General features: G+C 35.6%; 1 protein-coding gene across 1 annotated transcript; it reads right to left on the bottom strand.

Moving 5' to 3' along the window:
* Positions 1-15,874: 15,874 nt before the first annotated feature.
* On the bottom strand, positions 15,875-20,509 carry spam1 (sperm adhesion molecule 1). The gene is made up of 4 exons (XM_051099072.1): positions 20,438-20,509; positions 19,229-20,152; positions 17,504-17,593; positions 15,875-16,547 (listed from the first exon to the last, which is right to left on the bottom strand). The coding sequence occupies exons 2-4, from the start codon at positions 20,150-20,152 to the stop codon at positions 16,242-16,244; spliced, it is 1,320 nt and encodes a 439-aa protein (XP_050955029.1). The 5' UTR covers positions 20,438-20,509; the 3' UTR covers positions 15,875-16,241.
* Between the last annotated feature and the right edge of the window lie 735 nt (positions 20,510-21,244).

Raw genomic sequence — 21,244 nt, forward strand, 5'->3', positions numbered from 1 at the left:
TTCATTGTTTGTCACATTTTTGTGTCTCTTTACTTCTTTTTAGGGCATATCCTAATTTCTTATGCCAGATTTACTATGGCATTTCCTAATTTTCTGAGTTATGTACACTATCTTCCCAGACAATGTTTACACTGATGGGAACAGTTTTAGGTGTTTGGGCCAGGATGGTACCCATACTTATAATGGCTGTCCGCATTTAAGCGTCTTTTCTAATTGGATCTATCTGATTGAGTGAATGCCATCCATGGAAAAGAAGGGCTTTATTGTCTTGTTTTTCCTTTTGTGGAATTGTTCTTCATTTCTAGGTCACCGCCCGTGATGGACGCTTGAATGCGTTAATGAGTTCCCTGTGAACTCTTCCCTGTGTGTGAGCGGCTCTCGTCTTTGTCACACTCACACTGTATGTACTATTTGCAGTGCCCCTCCTCAGCTGCCCTATGAAGGGGAATTATGGGGTTGCTGGCACTGCCAAATTACTGTTTGTTGTAGGAGAAAATGTAAAACCTTCAAGTTTGTTTAAAGGTCGCTTTTGAAAAGCCTAATTGAACTATTCTGATGTTCACACAATGGAACATTCCACATCCCCTTCCACCATCAGCATTATAATCAACATTTCATTTCATCGTAAGGGAAATGTAGCCATTACATTAATAGACCCATAAATGATTTTTTTGAGACTGAGCAAATTAAAATGAACATATCTCACAGAATTTTATATTTCATTCCCTGTTCACAATTTAATGATTATACAAGACAAAAATGGGTTTCCAAACCTGTGGGATTGTGAAATTATGCACCACATGACAACGGATGGGAAATGACCATTGCTCATTACATAATAATGAGTGTCTCATTACTTATTAAAGCCTTTTATCTCAACTTGGCAAAGTAATTAGCCCATTAACAAATGCTTTAATTAAAGTACTATTAATATTTATAAGGATTCATGGACTATTATTTTATAATTGCTATTTGCATATAGAATTACGAATATAGCCAATATATTGAGTGGTAACGAAAGTTTGAGATCACTAGTGAAAATGCTTCTGTTTTTCTTTATCTCTAATTGAATTAGAAATAATTCGTGTTCACTTCAAGCGTCCACACAAACACACGATAACATTCTGTTTATTATAAGCAGGCTACACACTGCCGTTTTGTAGTCTGTCGCTTTAAATGCAGGATGGATTCTGATTGGCTGTCAGTGTTTCTATTGTTCATCAGCTGGAAAAACTGAAAGTGATTATCGTTCCTCAATCACATGCTTACTTTCTAAATGATTCAGCCGTTTGATTGAATCATTAGAACGAATGACTGAATGAATCACTCATTAAGACAGCGATTTTTCCACCAACTACTGACGCTTCCTGTCACATCCGCATCCATTTTTAGCAAAACAGCTCGTTTTGCTACTTGATGTTGCAAATTAGAGTGTCTTACCATTTTATTTTAATGTACTATCTCAATTATGAACACACTAGTTCATAGTGCAAACAGTTTTACCATTTACTGCACATTGTTATTCTTCTCGTTATTTCCGTATCACCTATCACAAACAATTTGGCTGTCCACATGCACGACAGTGCGACGTGACAGAGTCGCTGAAATTTCACAGCCATTCATAAGCACAGTAGTGCACTGCATTCCCAATGAAATGGAAAAGTTTATTCTCTTATTTCATAAATATTAAACCTTTTTAACATTGTAAAAACCACATACTTTGTCATGGAAAACACTTGTAATATTTTATTTTAAATTATTTTCAAGATCTGAGGTAAATGATTTCAGTTTGATTATAATTGTCACACAAAATGATATACAAACTCACATTAGACACTTTTAACACTGAATAAAGCACATAATCAATATCTGAGACCATAATTATCATAGTTTGCATGTTGCTGTTCCAGTCGACTAGACGCAGTTTTAGTGCCATGTTATAAAATAAAAATCTAAGATAACTAGTTTAAAGTTGTAATATTTTGAGAATATAGTCTAAATATTTAGAAAATAAAGTCAAAATTCTGTTCATAGCAATTATGAGATTAAAGTTATAATATTTTGAGAGTATATTCTAGCCTTTTGCGCATGCAAATAGCTTAGATTGGGAGCACCTGGAGATAGTCTCAACTTTCAAAATCTGTCAGTTTTATAGCAAAATGCGAACAATATGTTTATTACAATAATGTGTTTTTAACACTCTTTAATGTTATATGACATTGCTGTATTCGCCTAATTTTAAGCAGCATGTGAATCAGTCATCTTTCCGATTACAATGAGACATTTGTTTAATAAAATTAGGCTATACTGTTTTTTTTATTCTTTCTGGTGTTCCTTTACATTTATATTGTGCTATAAACTTGAAATAAAGAGGACAAACATTTAGAAATTGTATTCCATAAGAAACCTGACAGAATTTGAAAGCTGAGCTGTGTTAAATTAAAAACAATAAAGCACAACTAATGAATGGTGTGGAGTAGTCTTAAATTTAACTTAAATTTATATACCTTAGAAAAGACAACAATATAACTTATGTTAATAAGCTGGAATCCACTTAAACCTTTAGAACGTTTTATTGTTGTTAATTAAGTACATGTGAGAAATGAAAGATTGGATGCCACAGACATTTTTGTGGAGTTTGTGATGGAATTTTTTACAAAGAAAACAGTATAATGTAATAAAACGGATGTCTCATAGTAATCAAAAAGATGAATGATTCACATGAATACAGCGACCTGTTCCACCACATTAAAGAATGTGACAAATACACTATTGCAAGACACACTGTTTATTTTTTGCTATAAAACTCATAGATTTTGAAAGCTGAGACTTTGTTTTATATTAAAAGTACCAAAAGCACAAAGCTTATTGCTGTTATTTGGTGGCTGGTATATTACAAATGAATGCAAAGACATGAAATTTTATTACCAAGCATACTGTACCTGCGAGTATGATTTCTGCTAATAATTCCACATATATTCCAATAAATTCTGGTGGCCTGGAAACTTCTTCCAGGTGCTCCCAATTTGGGCCATTTGCATGCACAGGCTATATTTTCAAAATATTATAATTTTAATTGCTACGATTTAATTCTCGTAATTTTGACTTTCTTCTCAGAATTTCAACTTCATTTTTGAAACATTTCAAAACATATCAAATTTGTTCTCAAGACATTTCAAATTTATTCTCAAAATTTCAGCTTTATTCTCAAAATTTCGACTTTATTCTCAAAACATTTCAAATTCTCAAAATTTCAGCTTTATTCTCAAAATTTCGACCTTATTCTCGAAACATTTCGACTTTATTCTCGAAACGTTTTAACTTTATTCTCGTAATTTTGACATTATTTTTTAAACATTTCGACTTTATTCTCGAAACATTTCAAATTTGTTCTCAAAATTTCAGCTTTGTTCTCAAAATTTCGACTTTATTCTCAACATTTCGACTTTATTCTCGAAACATTTCAAATTTGTTCTAAAGACATTTCAAATTTATTTAAAATTTATTCTTAAAATTTCAGCTTTATTCTTAAAATTTCGACTTTATTCTCAAAACATTTCAAATTTGTTCTCAAGACATTTCATATTTATTCTCAAAATTTCAGCTTTATTCTCAAAATTTCGACTTTGTTCTCGAAACATTTCGACTTTATTCTCGGAATTTCGACTTTATTCTCAAAACATTTCAACTTTATTCTTGTAATTTTGACATTATTTTTGAAACATTTTGACTTTATTCTTAAAACATTTCGACTTTATTCTCAAAACATTTCAAATTTGTTCTCAAGACATTTCAGCTTTATTCTCAAAATTTCGACTTTATTCTCGAAACATTTCGACTTTATTCTCGAAACATTTCAAATTTGTTCTCGAAACATTTTGATTTTATTCCCGGAATTTCGACTTTATTCTCGAAACATTTTGACTTTGTTCTTGTAGTTTCAACTTTATTCTTGAAACATTTCGACATCATTCTTGTAATTTGGATTTCATTCTCAAAATATTGCAACCTCAATCTCGTAATTTTAGACTTTTTAAAAAATTTTTTTACCTAAAACACCATCGTGAGTTGGGACAAAAACTCTGATGTAACATGGAAAAGATACCTTTTATCACATGTAGTTACCGTAGGCTCATAGGCTTTCTCCTGCATTGAAGAATAAGGTGGGTAGTTTTTTTTTATCGAGTTTTAATATATCAACTGAGGTTTTCAAAGTGAAAATGTATCATTTATACATTTGGAAAGTATACAAATTAACGTCTGTTTCATCTTTTCATCTTTACCTTAAAGGATTTTGCTTAAAATCAAAGATTGATTCTCTTCAAGCTTACAGTTCAGCCTTGGGTCCACAAAACCGAAGACTTTCAGATCTGAATTTAAGAAAACGTGGTATAATTTTATCTTAAACATCTAGAACTCACTTTAGATGGCAGATTAAATAAATAAATGTGCTACCCGAAGCACAGTGGCTCGCAGGAATGAACATGCACCGTGAGTAGATGTTAATCAGCATTCTGAGTCACCTCAGTTAAAAACAACAACCAAACAAAAATACTGTTCTTTAGGCGTTTCGCCATGTAGCTTGAATGCTAATGCTGTACTTCTGCATAAACCAGCATTTAATAAAGCAGAAAAATACTGTCAGTGCTCTCCAAAGGAAATGTAGATGTACAGTTTAAAACTGGGGGGAAAAAAGTCTCAGATGTATGGACCTAACAGAACCTGGAAATGGAAAAGGGTTAAATGTGCATCAACATCCACTGGCATAATAATGCTTTACTGGGTGTATATGAACAATCTCAGCATTGTTTCCCTCTCTCGTTCTCTCTCTGAAATAGAGAAAACATCCTTTTTCAACCATCTCTGTTCTTTAGCACTTGCATGTAAAGTTAGTTGTGGCTTCTAAGGTCTGTTTTCTTTGACATTTGCAAATACAGAATGTCTTTTTTTTTTTTGTTTTCCAATTCCTCTTCCTTATCCTATACAGAATATGTGTCTCTGTAAACCTTCAGAGGCTTCTCAATGAGCTGAAACTCTGTCTCAATGTATCAGAACACATTCTGACATGGCCCTTTTAGCAAAAAAAGAAATGAAATTTGCAGAGTTTTCATTTGGACAAAGAAAACTGTTCACGTCATTGTGGCATTCGGGCCGAAAGGAAACAATCACAGGACTGTGTGGACTTTTATGGCATGTGGGAGAAAGCCAAATGAGCATTACTGGCCTGCGACTCAGTGGTCACAAACAAAAGGGCTACAAGAGACACTGAGGTGTTATAATTCATTTTAAGCATTCAAGGGGCCACAAGTCCAATAAACTACTTTGTGGAATATGTTTGCTTTGACACGCATTGATATCCATAATCATGGCCACTTTAGTTTTTTTTTAGGTGGATTCTTTTGAAATTTCCAATGTGCTTGACTTTGCTTTTCTTTATTGGTCATTTTTAACTTTTATGATGCAAAACTCTTTAAAAATCCATGTCAAAATCCATCAGTGATGCAATCAGAAGTCTTTCTGCACAATTCAGTGGGTGTAAAGCTTCCGAATGCCACACACGTTGCAAAGGTCACTTTTTTCCATAGCAGATCTCGCATGCTTTCACATGTATTGCCGGTTGCATGACAGACAGGGCTGTGTGTGTTAAGGGGTTTCCAGAAAGAACTGTTATGGAAAGACATCAAAGGCGATACTGCATATAATATTGGTCTTTGATGTGGTCAGGAGGCCTGAGATAAAGCACTTCTTTCCTAAAAGACAAGGTAGGAAAGATCGCCATAAAATTTAAAATTTCTCATAAGCATTTTATGTAACTCAAAATTATAGGTCTACTTTTGAAACAAAGCAGTTCAGATCTTCTACATCTTTTGCATGATGTACAGCAAAAAACAAACAAAAAAAAAATATATATATATATATATATGTTTTATTTATTTTATTAAATATAAAATATAAATGAGAAATCTAATTTTGACATTTATTAACCTTAAAAAACTTTAAGTAAAACAAATAAATGAAATTTAAAAAAAACAAAATTGCTAAAAATTATAGACCTACATTACATTTTTTAAAAGTATGTTTTGTGTAATGTAGAGAAAAATAAATCTTGTAAAATTGAATATTTACAAAATAATTGTCGTAATACACACAGTAAACTAAATTTTTTACAAGCATTTGACCTTAAAAAGTATATAAATTGTATCATTTTTATTAAAATAACCGATTGTTACACTAGATAAGACCCTTCTTTCTCGGCTGGGATCGTTTACAACCGCTTTTGGGATCGTTTGAAGCCGTATTTAAACTGCATTTTGAAAGCTAAAAATCGGGGCACCATATCAGTCCATTATATGGAGAAAAATGCAGAAATGTTTTCCTCAAAAAACAATTTCTTTACGACTGAAGAAAGAAAGAAATGAACATCTTGGATGACAAGGGGGTGAGTAAATTATATGTGAATCTTTGTTTTGGAAGTGGACTTCTCCTTTAACATGGATTTCTATTGAGATTGGAACACAAAAGCACCCAAATGGAGATTAGAATCCTTCATAGCGCCACTCATCGGTCACTCAGGAAAAAGGTGGATGAATTTGTATTTCCACCAGGGGCATTTTCTCAGGCAGTGTCTCATAGTAAAAAATTTAACACAATACAAATATTACAAAATCTATTGTTCTTTATAAAGTAAAACTGTCCAACAGCAACACATCAGCAAGTAAAGTTACAGAGGAACAGTCTATAGAGGAAATCCGCATCTCTCTCGCCTTCCCGACCAGTGACAGCTGTACCACATCACCGCCGACAGGTTCATTTTAGCGCTATTTGGGCGCTACCTCCGACAACATGAAGAGCTATGAGTAAAATGGCATGTGTTGTCATATCGAAATTATGATAATTACAACATGGCACGAAGGCAGCATAATTCAGAATGAATGGGGGAAAGTCACGATATGATTGGATCTGACTGGTTATGATCGGCTGTGATTGGTTTATGTGATAAATCCCGCTCCTGGGCTGCGTTCAGCCCCGACAAAACGATGCGAAACGTTTTTTAAACGGAAACGGTGATGTGTTGAACACCCTGTTCTGATGACGCAAGAGTTGCAACTATGGCAGCTGAGAAGGCCATTCTTTGTGTTCTTTTTGAAGAATTTTCAGAGCCTGATTCACTGCAAATGTAAAATACCTTTAAAAATGAGAATTCAACAATTTTTATTTCCATATTTTTATATTATTTAATATAGTTAATTTGTAAAACATTGTACAGTAATGGCAAAGTAATGACAAAGTCAAGCAATATGTCAGTTTTTAGAGCACAAATTAAGGTTTTTGAAAATGTAAGTTAACTTTAACTGTCATGTAAGGATGAGAAGCTATTCAATGTGGAAGCGACATGGTGAAGTGAAAAACTTACCTTAGAAAAACAACTTTCACCTATATCTTCGGACTTGAGAAGTGCATGTACTTCAGTTTTCCCACGATCGAAGATGATGCTAATACGCATGTGCGAAGCAAATATGACAGATCAAACTTGTTGTGTGCACATAAGTTAAGGTGTTTCAAATGTAGGGGTGGTGGGGCACAAACTAATGAGGGGTTAACTGTAACACACGTGGTTTAAAATATTTCCACACACACGCCAGCATAACCAAATTTACGGTATTTACTAGTCGCCATAGCAACACTATACAGAGAAAAAAGTGCGCCAAAATTCAAAAGCCTTTTGAAGATATCGCTGAATATTTATTTTACCATAGTAAAAGTAAATTTCTGGCTGAAGTAATTTTTTCATCTCAGTTTTTAGTATTCATTTAAAATGAGACAAATATGCTATTATTTAAAAAACACACACACACACACACAGCAAATTCCTTGTGTGTTTGCGCACACCTGGCGAATAAAGCTAATTCTGATTCTGATTCTGATTATTTTAATCGGCAATCTGTTTATGAGTTTAGATAGTTTATTACAGTTTTTCTCAATTGCTTAAACACATTTCTTGAAATTATGCCTCGCTTTTGCGGAACTCTAAACACAAATCCGTAACTTCTAACTCAATTCCCTAAACTTACTATATTCAGGTCAAAATGAAGCTCTCCACTCAAAACCACTCAATCTTGCTGAAAAAACAAACTTTGCTCTCAGACATGACACACAAACCCTCAAAAACACACACACTATAACACAGTTTTACACACTGATGAGATCAATTCAAAACAATACTACGAAAACTGGTAATAAGTGTTGCTTGGGGAAATTTTTTTTTTTAAATTAACACGATGAACACAACAAATGTATGCATTTGCAAGTGTTTTAATCCTTAATTTATTGTACTGTAGAACAGCAAACAACAACAAAAATAATTGTTCTGCCCCAGCACCCTGTCTTTGGTCTGGGACAGGCCAAACAACCTCCTCAACATCACAGACTAAATTGGGCATGGACAGGCAGCAGAGGTAAAATCCCCTTGCATGGCACGCATCAACTAAAATATATAAGACTGCTTGTTTTCTTGCCCTTCCTATTTCTCTTCCATGTTGTTGTCGTCATTCTTCACCTTATACTCTTTGTCTTCGAAATTGCATATTACTGTATGCGGGATATTGATTGAAAAAGAGCAGATAGTATTCACATTACACTTTTACTAGTGGTCTGACAAAAAAAAAAAAAAAAAAAAAAAAAGATATATATATATATATATATATATATATAACAAAATAAAATAACATATAAATACATTACAAAGTCATTGTGCAATAGGAAAGAAAAAAAGTAAATATGGGCAAAGGCGGAAATATACATTAGAAAGTGCACTGTCAGAATTTGTAACTGTGTTGTGTTGTCCTCTGTCTATATATGCTTTCCAACTGAAGGTTCATGAGATGTTGAGATGTACCTTTGAGCTATTTCAAAGAACTGCTTTATCATTGGTTGATCTGTAGTCTCTGGTGAAAGTCAGTATTCACTTTAACAATTAATGGCAAATATACAAAAAGTCTAATAGAAATGTGTAGAATATGCTTGACCGTTTATGACAACTAGATAAAAAGTTTAGCATTTCCTGCAAAGACATATACGATGAGCTAATGACTTGATGTTTTGAGGGGTAAGACTATAGCAACATGACAATAGGGACTGAAAATGTAGGAAAAAGCAGACAAATCCATTGCATAATCAGTTACATGAACGTACCAAAGCAAACACAACTTGTTAAAAAAAAAATTAGAAACATTTTATGATGTGCACAAGTGATTACATGATGTGGAGGTTGAACAAGTAGTTTTGAGAATTTCATTTCTGATCTGAGAAAAGCACCAAACTGTAAACTGACTTTGGCCCTTTTATCTAAATCAAAGCTTCTGATTGGTGTGTGATAAATTTTGACTCCTAGTGTTTCCACTTGGGTAATTGTGTACTAATTGAGCTCAAACTTTGCAGACTTGAGTGAACAATATTGAATGCTAGTGCTTTCTAAATGACCACATGATGTAAGCACTGAGAAATGTAGGGATTTGTGTGTAGAGTTTTGCAGTAACAGTTCACCAAATCTGACTCATGTGTTAAAGCAGGGGAGTAGTGTTTATAGTTTAGGAAAATGGGTGTGCTTTTTGAAAAATGGCATTATGGTTTTGAAATTTTAGTTCAAAAGACTACTTATAGTGTTTTAGCAATCGAGAAAAACTGTAATGCTTGGCAAGTCAGCAGAAGACACTAACCAGTTATATATTCCAGTCGCGCTGATGGGGAACGTTGTAACACTGCTTTACAATGTGCCCCGCTATATCAAAATATGCTATTCTATGACAATAGCCATGTAATTTTCACTATTTACTTTTATGGATTTTAAAAAGAAACCACAAGAAACAGGTGAATAAAAACTGACAATCGATGTTTATGGTTGAGAAATTATTATTTCAAGAAATGTAAAGCATTTTGGCTCGTTTATGTGTCTCGTGTTCTATGAGAGCTGTGTTTGGAGGGAGGGGAGTGTTTTTTTTTTTTTTTTGAGTATCTAAATGTGTTTCATCTATTGGCGCACATTGTTCTCAACTATACTGTATAGCTGTGTTTTGCGATCATAGCAGTCCCACGCATGGTTGCGATGTGTTCTCAAAAATTAGATTTTTTTTTTTAATTCGTAAAAAACGCCATTATTTTATTTGGAAAAAGTTAATCATTTTATTTTATTGACAAAGTATTTTAGTTTGTCATGTATATTTTTTTCATTCAATCAGACAGCATTTTAAGCTGTCATATGGTCATGTTACAACATGCCCCCCACATATGGGGCATGTTGTCACTTTTTACTTCCTTTTTTTTTTTTTTGAGGTAAATAACGAAAAACGTATACACTGTAATAATGAAACAAAGCGACATATTTGTAATAGACAATTGTGAAATTAACGTGGATAAAAAACTATACTCTGAACCTCACATGGATTTACACAAACTGAGAAATTCAGGTTGTGCCCCGCGCTCCCCTACCCCTGTACCAACTGTCCCTGGTCTACTCTACATCTCGTGTCTGTGACCAGTGTTTACCGAGTTCTGATGACTGATGATCCGAAAATAAGTTTATTATGAAAAAGAACAGCTGAACATCAGGTCATAAATAATATATATATATATATATATATATATATATATAGTTTAAATTGTTACTCCCTTGAGTTATTTTGGAATAATGCATAAAAACAAAAACTCATGAGATTTATACTTGGTTTTAATAAATAGAATAGCAATTGCTAATAGCAATTATTAGTGTACAAATACAATATAGATTTGATAAATAATAGATTTTTATTCTGGTAGTTATAATAAGTAATGTTTATTTAAACAGAAAATATGCCTGGGACATGAATTTACATTATTTAATTTTAAAAAAGAAAAAAGTGAAGATTTTGCCTCCTCATTTCAGAAAACCACTGCATCCACAGATTTCCAAATATATAATAACTATAAAAGTGTGCTATACAGAATGGCATTTTATCACCTCTCTGTGCTCTAATACAGCTGTGATGCACAAAGATCCAACTGTGAAGTTTCTCTGGAATCGTGTGGAAGTGTATGGAGGTGGGACAGCTGACAAAAAGTCACATGAAGCTGAAAAAGAAGGAAAGGAGTGAAGAAAGTTGAGAGAGGATGATGTTGGATATCACCCATCTGTGCACAGGAGCGACAAGGCATTACTTCTGGTCCGTAGCTGACAAGTGAATTAAGTAATTGCCGATCGTGGCGGGCCTGTGCTAATGAGATTTCATTCCTGAGCCCCGAGCCGTCTATCCTCATGCATGATGAAGTCTAATTATGTGTGTGTACAGAGATGAGCGAGACGTTTACCATGTTTTGGGCATGATGTTGTACTAAATGAACTTCTCATTTATTCACACTGTTCACGTCATTTTACTTGACCTAGAAATCACCTTTGCAAAATTTCCTTGTATTTCCAGGTTTTCCATGATCATGGGTGGGCTCAAGTCACCTGATGTTCACAGGTTGGAGTGATTTTTGTAGTGCAGTGAAACATTGACTGGTGCTGGCAAGCTTTTGGGTCACCGCATGATCCGAGCCCTTTATAAATGGTCACAAAGAGCTGAATGAGTTGATCTATGAGAACTCTGACAGGCTATTAGTCCTCAGATGCTCCGTGCGTCTGCCCTGTGCTATAAATCAAAAGACTAATGATATCAGTGTCATCCTAAACAAATAATATTCAGCTACAATATCATTTGAATACAGTGTTCTGGTACAAAAAAAAAAAAAATCTAAGCAATGGTAAATCCATTTGAAAAATCACTTCTGAGCAGTCATTAGGATTTGTGAACCTTTGGGAGAAGAAATGACTAATAATAACACATAAAAGGAGATTTGAGATTGTGGACTTCTCAAATGGAACCGAGAATGTCAAAAACGGAATGTGCTAAAAGTAGGTCAGCGTTAACCTTGTGTGCGATTAGTCAGAGGTGTTTTAGTCCACTGAAGCCTTTAGACATTTGTGTTACAGTTATTATGAGTCACGTTACTCAAGGGCACAACACTGACCATGTGTCATCATTAGTTTATGTTAGAGCATAGAGAATAAATTATGTTATAGAAATGATATCAGGCCATGAATAAATACCTCCATAGCTCATAACACTGACCTCATCTTTTAACTGGAGAGAACATTTTCTCAACTGGATTTTCACGTCTCTTCATTTGCTGCCATGTTTTGGTCCACGTAGGTCAAGGACACCCTTGAGGGCATTTGGGGAAGTCACTTTTGATGTGTGTCTGCAAAGCATTTGGTCTAGAAATTATATGCAAGACGAGTGCAAAAGTACCGTAACTACTGTAATACTGTGTTAAAGGCATAGTTCATCCAAAAATGCTAATTCTGTCATTAATTACTCACCCCCATGTCGTTCCAAACCTTTAAGACCTTTGTTCATCTTCGGAACACAAGATATTTTTGATGAAATCCATGAGCTTTCTGAAATATAGTAAGGACTTTGTTAAATTAGTCCATGTGACCTCAGTGGTTCAACCGAAATATTATGAAGCTACGAAAAGCTAACCCTAACAATGTCTGGTTAAAAGGGTCTTTTCTTCACACAAAGATATGACATCAGTAGACTAACTAGACCTAACTAGACTAACTAGACCTGATATGGACTAGGGGCCTACGTTAAAGGGGTCATCGGATGCTAAGTTCACTTTTTCATGTTGTTTTAACATTAATGTGTGTTGGCAGTGTATGTACAAATCTACCCTATAATGATAAAAATCCATGCAGTGGTTTTTAATTAATCTGTAAAAATAATATCCCCTTTTTTAAATCGAGCCATTCTCAGAGGCCGCTCCCACGATAGTTGATTGACATGAGCGTCTTACCTCAGATCAGCTGTCACAGTCCAACCTCCATTGTTTCGATGCCGGAGCAGGGATGTAAATTAAACAAGAATATCTCCAGTTGAGCAATTGAGGTGTTGTGTTTCTGGATGTAATAATGAACATAGTGGTCGCCATTTACTCCCGACATCTGAGTAGCTGAAGATGCAGTAGATTACATTTGTTTGTGAAGGGAATGCGCCTCCCGATCGACATATATCCGTCTATGTTCGCGCGAATCATTCGTGATCCAGCTTCACTTACAGCAGAAGTGAGTATAAGCGTTTTTTTTATGAATCGTTGCGATCGCCTTTCCTTATAACGTGGTAGTTAGGAAGTTTAGCGGCTAAACGCGGCTAAACGTGGCTAATGTAAACAAGACCGTCTTTCCACGGAGAGAAGAGAGGGGCGGGGCGAGCAGAGCTCATTTGCATTTAAAGGAACAACCCCTTAGAATGAGATGATTTTTGCAGAGCTGATTTTGACAAGGTAAAAACGGTGTTGTTTTACAAAACCATTGAGAATTTTTAATCAAAGTATATTAGAGACTTTTCATTAAGACCCTAAAGAATCATATCAACTTGTGGAAAATGGGCATCCGATGACCCCTTTAATGACGCTGTGTCCTAAATGTATTCAGGAATGTACATTCTGTAAAATTACTCCTTTTGTGTTTCACATATGAAGGTCATATATGTTTCCAAAGACATGAGTGTGAGTAAACAATGACAGTTTTCATTTTTGGATGAATATTCCTTCAAAGTGGCAAGATATGGACTACATATCTACATGGCTATAGTCTATAGTCTATAACCATGTGGGAATTCACATGTGTTTTGAGCAGGTTTAGTCTGACAGATGGTCTGAATGTCAGGGTTCGGAATCTATGTCAGTAGGTCGACATAAAGGGGAGTCATAAACACTACAAATCCTTGTTAGAGCAATGACAGCCTGCGCTTTGACCAGAGCTGTCGACATTTTCACAGACATCACAGAAAAGTCGCATCTTACTGATCAACAGCAACTGACAATCTTTCGGTGAAATCCTCAAACAAGCAACAGCAGGAATGCATTAAAATTGCATTCATTTAAAACATAGAACATAAAACACATGGATCATAGGAAGTTTGATTCGTAAATACGTTATTCCACACTTTTAATGCATAAAAATGTATGTTTTGCACGTTATAATTTGCGTGTTAATGTACGCCCACACATTCCCCAACAGCTGACTTGCATTTTCTCACCCGTTCCTTTTAGCTGTATGTTTTCCTTTATTTTATAGAGTCACTGCTGCAGTCTCTGTTTGGTTACTCAATAGTAAAAGCTGTCTTTTGTCTGTCCAGGGACATTTGCGTCATGTCACCCTGTGGAAGCGCGGACCAGCCCCCCTTCAGAGTCAGAACACTATGCCTGTCACAGGCGGTCACTGCAGGCTCTTTTGTTGATGATGTTGATGTTGCAGTTTCAGCTGAAAACATACGTCTCGTCTTACTGTATGGCACACACATCACAGATGCAGTTTTGGTGGGGATTTCTACTAACTCTGACATTTGCAGAGCGAATGGGAAACGTTATGTGGTGTGGTCTTAAGAGACTTATTTGTTTTGTAAAATACAATTTAGTCATTTTTGGGTTAGCTCAGATTAAAAAAATAAAATTCATAATCAATAAACAATTTAGATATCAGTATTAGTGTGATTAACATGAGTGGGCTATCTGTAGTGTTGTGACGTAACCACACTGCCATCTACAGTCAAGAATATGAAACAAATAATAATAATGAGATTACCTGATACACATACAGTATTTATACAACACGAAATAATAGGATACATATAACCTATATTGACTATTGAATATTGTAACGTGTTTCCTGTTTGTGATATAATTTATTTTTTGTGAAAATGGTGAACATTCATAACACAAAATGTTTAAAGTTAAAAGTTTAAATAAAGTTAATCAAAATTAAAACCTCTTTTTGTTTCCATAACCAATCATTGTCAAAGGCGAACTTTTAAGCCAATCAGCTTTCGTTTTTACTCGATTGCGTCATCAAACTTGCGTGTGGTAAACGCTACATATGAAAAAAAACTCAAAATAAATTAAAATATCGACGTAATCCACGGAGGATTAAGTGTGTTGACACGGTAAGTAGATTTTAAATGGAATTTGGCTCTCCATTTGATTGTAAATGTTTGTATAATATATATTTATGTGCTATATCCCTGGTAAAAAAAAAACAGCATATGCTGGTAGGTATGTTTTGATGCTGGTTAGGTATGTTTTGGTGCTGGTTTAAGCTGGTTTATGCTGGTCCTTGACCAGCAACATGACCAGCATAAACCAGCAAAGGACCAGCTTAAACCAGCAAGGAACCATCTTAAATCAGCACCAAAACATACCTAACCAGCATCCCAGCATTAAAACATAGCTACCAGCATATGCTGTTTTTTTTCAGCAGGGTATTGAAAGATTATATTGCGTCCTTAGTTACTATATCGAGGAGAGATGGTTTTGTACGACAAACAAAACGTTTTGAAAAATACAACATTGTTTTGGATAGCTGAGTAGGCCTACATTGTAATGTTCATGATGATATATATAGGGCATCTTTGGTTGCAGATTCAATATTTGCAGTGCTGGGTTCATAGAAGGTCTAGTTCAGATCAAGTATATAATGTGGAGACAACGACTCCTAGTGGTTTAAAGAAATACATGTCACGAATACAAGGCTTAGGGTGGGAATATGTTGACCTGAGGTCTGTAGGTTAACATTCAGAAGCTTGCAATGTCAAATCTCAGGCAGCCTAAAATTTACCAAGGAAAGAAATTCAGTCAGAAATTTGAAATGTGCTTCAACTTATCATTTTAAGATAACTTGACGAAACCCTGATTCTTTTTTTTTTTTTCTTTTTATCTTTGCAACATGACTCCAACATGCATGTGTGTGTTTATATAGTGTTATTAAAATGTCTTATTTTTAAATCAATGAAAGGTTGAAATAATTACATGTTTGATAGTTTGACATAATTAGACACTTTTATTAGACTGTAGAAAGACAAATTCATGTGCTCTGTAAATATCATTCATGCAAGAATTAACATTTTGTGCCTATAATAGAAGTCTGTGACAATCACACATTACATTAGTGGTCATGTTGAGGTCAGGTCTTCTTGAGTTAGCTTAAAAGTAAGCTAAACGTTTCAATAGTGAGCCAAGATTAAAGATGGTAGTGTTACTACAGCTGATATCCTACTAGAATAGAGCATTCTACTTACAAATTAGTTACCGTTTGTTATATTCACTTACTTTTTAGTGAAGTAATGTAATATAAGTACATTAGTCTGCTTATTCTACATAATTTTCTGTTAGACAGAGGGTATCGTAGCTGTGCACTTCCTGTCTTCGTAGCACTGACAAGTAAATTTTTTTTCCCAGTAAGTGAGATCACTTTGAGAAGGGGTCCCAGTGACCACATATTTCCCATCTTTCCTACTGATTTGGTGGCTTTCTGAACTAATGTGGAGATAATCGTCTGAGTTGTAGTTTTTGCGGACACAACGTCCATTGCTTCGACAGAGACTTTTGCTGCAGAGCTGGGCTGCAGAGGTGATATTGATAATGTAGGGGTTTAAAGTATCAGTCAGGTATGCAGACAAGGCTTCACATGATTTCTAAAAGGAATGAGAAATATTACAAATTATTGTCATTTTTTTCATGCTCATGTCATTTAATGTAATTCCAAAAACATGATTTTATTTCCGTTATGGATCAATTACTGGGACTATTACATAGCACTGTAATTGTGGTCCATACAACATATGCACTATATTCAAAGTCTTCTGGCAAAAACTAAAATCGTAAATTGCTGGCAGTCCCAGGAGTTGTGGCTCTCACATTACATTTGTTGTTGTGTACAATAAATATGTTGTTTTAAGACTTGTCATGTCAGGTTTGATTCCAAAAACATTGCATATTATGGATTTTGTGACCATTTGTTAGGGGTGTAATGCTACACATAGCTATACTGAAAATTTTGGTACAGGTCTTTTAGTTTGGCGCTTTGTTTTGAACGAATGCAGCATTGGTTTAATGTCTACACGTGGCGAACAAATATAAGAGTAGAAAAATACACAATTTAACTTGTCCTAAACTGAGATATGCTTTATGGTAATCACTTCAAACTAACTAAGAAGCATAGAGTTTCTGTTAAACTTCAGTCTTTTTTGAATGATTGTCAGTGCAATCATAAACACAATGTGCTTAAACATGGAAAGCAATATATTACACAATTCAGAACTAAGCCAAGTTTACTTACATTTACAGACACAGAAAAATGTACAGTGTGTATGTCCAAACCACGATTTTTGTGTGTTGTTACACCCCTATCAAATGTCATTGGTGTCAAACCTGGTGTGAAGCATTATGACCTATCATATTTGAATACATGCAAACTTGGTTGATATGTGAGAGCATTATGGAGCTCATCACCCGTCTCTAGAGATTAGCAGCAATGATATCCTACAGAACATCATCTTTTGTGTTTTACAGAAGATAAATAGATAATATGTTAATAAAATAAAAATATTATTAACATATAAAACTATTCCTTCAAGAAAAAAGAAATTACCTTGTCTTTGTAATCAGCACTAGCCCCCCATAACACAGCACCAGAAGCTCCCAGGGCTGCACTCTCACCGATACTGCTTACCAAATCAATCTAGAGAGAAACAGACAGCATATTACTGCATAAAAACCTACACAACCTAGACCAGTGTTATCCTATTGGGCTTCTGCACTGTGTAGTTCTAGTAACTCCGGCATGCCAGTTTGGTGGTTCCTAGAGAACCAGTTTCCCCCTCAGGCTGTTTTCCTAGTTGCATTCGCACTGGCAGTAGGAACTTGGGGCGGCCAACAGTGACGTCTCTATTTGCGGCATTTGCAAACATCAACAACCAGTGAATGGAAGATGCGTGATCAGAGCTGTTTTTGTTGTGTTGAGGGTTCTGTGGTAACGGAGATGGAATGTAAACACACAATTTATGCGACTGAATGAGCTCAAAAATCTGAAACCTTCAATGACACTTGCAGCGTTACATATCATCGAGGCTAAAAAAAATAACACAACATTGCAGACAACAGATAAATGCCATTATCGCTGTGTTCCATGTTTGTGAAGTAAATATATTTAAATGGCTTTTTAAAGGGGTCATCGGATGCCCATTTTCCACAAGTTGATGTGATTCTTTAGGGTCTTAATTAAAAGTCTATAATATACTTTGGTTAAAAATTCTCAATGGTTGTGTAAAATAACACCCTTTTTACCTTGTCAAAATGAGCTCTGCAAAAATTTTCCTATTCTAAGGGGTTGTTCCTTTAAATGCAAATGAACTCTGCTCGCCCTGCCCCATCTGCTCTCCATGGAGTGACAAGCTGCTCTGAGAGATTGTTTACTTTACTCTAACTAGCACGTTATTAGGAAAGGTGATTGCAGAGATTCATAAAAAAAAACCTTATACTCACTTACTCACTGCTGTAAGTGAAGCTGGATCATGAATGATTTGCGCGAACATAGATGCATTTATGTAGATCAGGAGGCGCATTCCATTCACAAACAAACGTAATCCACTGCATCTTCAGTGGCTCAGATGTCGGGAGTAAATGACGACCACTATGTTCATTATTACATCCAGCAACACAACACCTCAGTCGCTCAATCTGAGATATTCTTGTTTAATTTACATCCCTGCTCTGGCATCGAAACAATGGAGGTCGGACTGTGACAGCTGATCTGAGGTAAGACGCTCATGTCAATCAACTATCGTGGGAGCACCAAAAGGCATCTGAGAATGGCTCGAATTTGAAAAAGGGGATATTATTTTTACAGATTAATTTTTATCTTTATAGGGTAGATTTGTACATACACTGCCAACACTCATTATTATGTTCAAACAACATGAAAAAGTGAACTTTGCATCCAATGACCCCTTTAAACACATCTGAGCAAGCTTATCAAAGTCCTCAGACTTACTATTACTAAAATTTGAAGCTGAATTCTGCAGAACCTAGATCAGTGGTTCCCAATCACATTCCTGGAGGTCCCCCCAACACTGCACATTTTGCATCTCCTGTGTCTGACACACCCATTTCAGGTCTTGGAGTCTCTACTAATGAGCTGATGATCTGAATCAGGTGTGTTTGATTAAGGAAACATGGAAAACATGGAGTGTTGCGGGGCATCCAGGAACATGGTTGGGAAACACTGGCCTAGACTATACTTTCCATGCTTTATCTGTACCATAGTTGATATATTCTTTGCCATGGTCTAAAACAGGCAGGAGTCTCCATACTGTACCTCATTCATGTAAAGCTCCTTTTGGTCTCTTAAGAGAGGCCGTAGGTAGACGTAGACCGGTGCAGTAGTGCGTTGTTTTGGCAGGGCTGCTACTCTTGTTGCCTCATGTACCTGGTGACGAACAAACAGTGCAGCGCTCTTGCTTCCACTTACAGAAACCGGCAGGTATGCTGATGGGTAAAGGGCAGTGCTGGCCTCCCACAGCCAGAGCAGCTCGTTGTTCAACTGTTTTGTTTGCTCTGAGCAAGTTCCTGTATAGTTTGACTCCTCAAAGTCATAGTTATAGCAGTCTGGGAACAAGTAGTAGCCCCATAGTTGCAGAGGTCGAAGATCGATCCCCATTTTCAAAGTTTTTTCCATGAAACATCTGGCTTCATTCTGGAATTGTCGTTTGGCATCGCTTCTTGCTTGTTGCATATCTAGGGAAGAATTCTGTGTGAGGGTGTAGTTGATTGACAGTTCCTTGTATATCTCCTTGTCGTCCAAATTCCGGTCGAACATTGGAAGCCATTCTTCCCAATCCATCACAGCAAGTCCACTGGTTGAGTCAGGAATGTATTGGGTAAACTCTTCCTTAGCTTTCCCTAAACTAGCAGACAGGTTGCCCCTCTGCGGGATGCCACCGTTATACTCTTTCAAGGACTGGAGGTCTACATAGGGGTAAAGCCCAATTCGATTTTTGTAGAACAGGGTAAGGGATTGATTGCGTTCCCTGGCAGGTGTGGTGACCGCCTGAAACAGCGATAAATCTAGAGGGACCTTCAGCTGTTGGCATTTAGAAATGGGAGCATTCCATAACAGGACAAAAGGCCTATGGAATAGAGGAGCTAATGTTGGTGGAGGAGACAGTGATGTGATAAGATGCCCGAATGTAATGAAAAGAAAGGTGTAAAATGGTAGCCGATGTTTCCTTTGGTCTCCCATCTGCATACATTGATTGAGATCAAACGTTTTGTCAGTTTTAATACTTAAATAAGTGAAAGATTTGTGCTACACTATCTTATGAGATTGTTTTGGCACAGTAAACCTTTAAGTATTAATTTCATTAAACTATCTAGAACAACGTCACCAGCGGTATGAATTTTTAAAAGATTCTTGTATGGTGTTTTGTCTAAAGCTTTTTTATAATACTTAAAAATGTCAGGTTTTTAAAATGCATATTTTCAAATGGCAGTTTAGTTTGAGATCTAGAAATAATGAGTGTCTTACCGAGTCAAATGGGCTTCTCCGGTAGCAAGAAAATGTAGCTTGCACAGGTTCCTGTTAAATATTAGCAGAGTTCAATGTTTGAAAACACAAGACTGTGCTTGTATGTAACTGGAAATGAATTAGTGTGGATAGAAATGATCAATATGTTCTCGGGTTACTTTTAAAAAACATTTTTTATACATCAGTTCACCTAAATCAACTTTATATTTAATGTAATACCAGAAGTCAGTTTTTTTTTATTGTACTTGTGGAATGCAAGAAATATTAAAATCTCACTTTTATGTGGATTATTATCTCATTCAGAATTGGTAAAAGCAAATGACTTTGATTTCAAACTTCTTTGAGGCACTTTAGGTAATTGTACAGTGTTTGGAATGAGAATATTTTTTTTTAAAGTATTTAAACTTTTGTATTTACCTGGATTTTTAAATGATGTCAAAATCTCAGCCCCAACTGTAATGTAAAGTATGGTGGAGCGGTCAATGAGGCTGCTATGCTGCCTCAGATCCTGGACAGCTTGCTATCATCAATGGCTAAATGAATTCCCAAGGTTATCGGGACATTTTGCAGGAACATGAAATGCCATCTGTCTGCTAGTTGAAGCACAAGAAGAAGTTGGATAATGCGACCAGACAATGACCAAAAAAGGCTCTACAACAGGGGTCTCCAAACTTGGTCCTGCAGAGTTTAGCTCCAGCTTGCCTCAACATTCCTGCCCGGACGTTCTAGTATGCCTAGTAGGACCTTGATTAGCTGGTATGGTAGTGTTTAATTAGAGTTGGACGTAAACTTCTCAGGACACTACCC

The sequence above is a fragment of the Labeo rohita genome, chromosome 25 (assembly GCF_022985175.1).
Source record: "Labeo rohita strain BAU-BD-2019 chromosome 25, IGBB_LRoh.1.0, whole genome shotgun sequence".
Taxonomy (NCBI): Eukaryota; Metazoa; Chordata; class Actinopteri; order Cypriniformes; family Cyprinidae; genus Labeo; species Labeo rohita.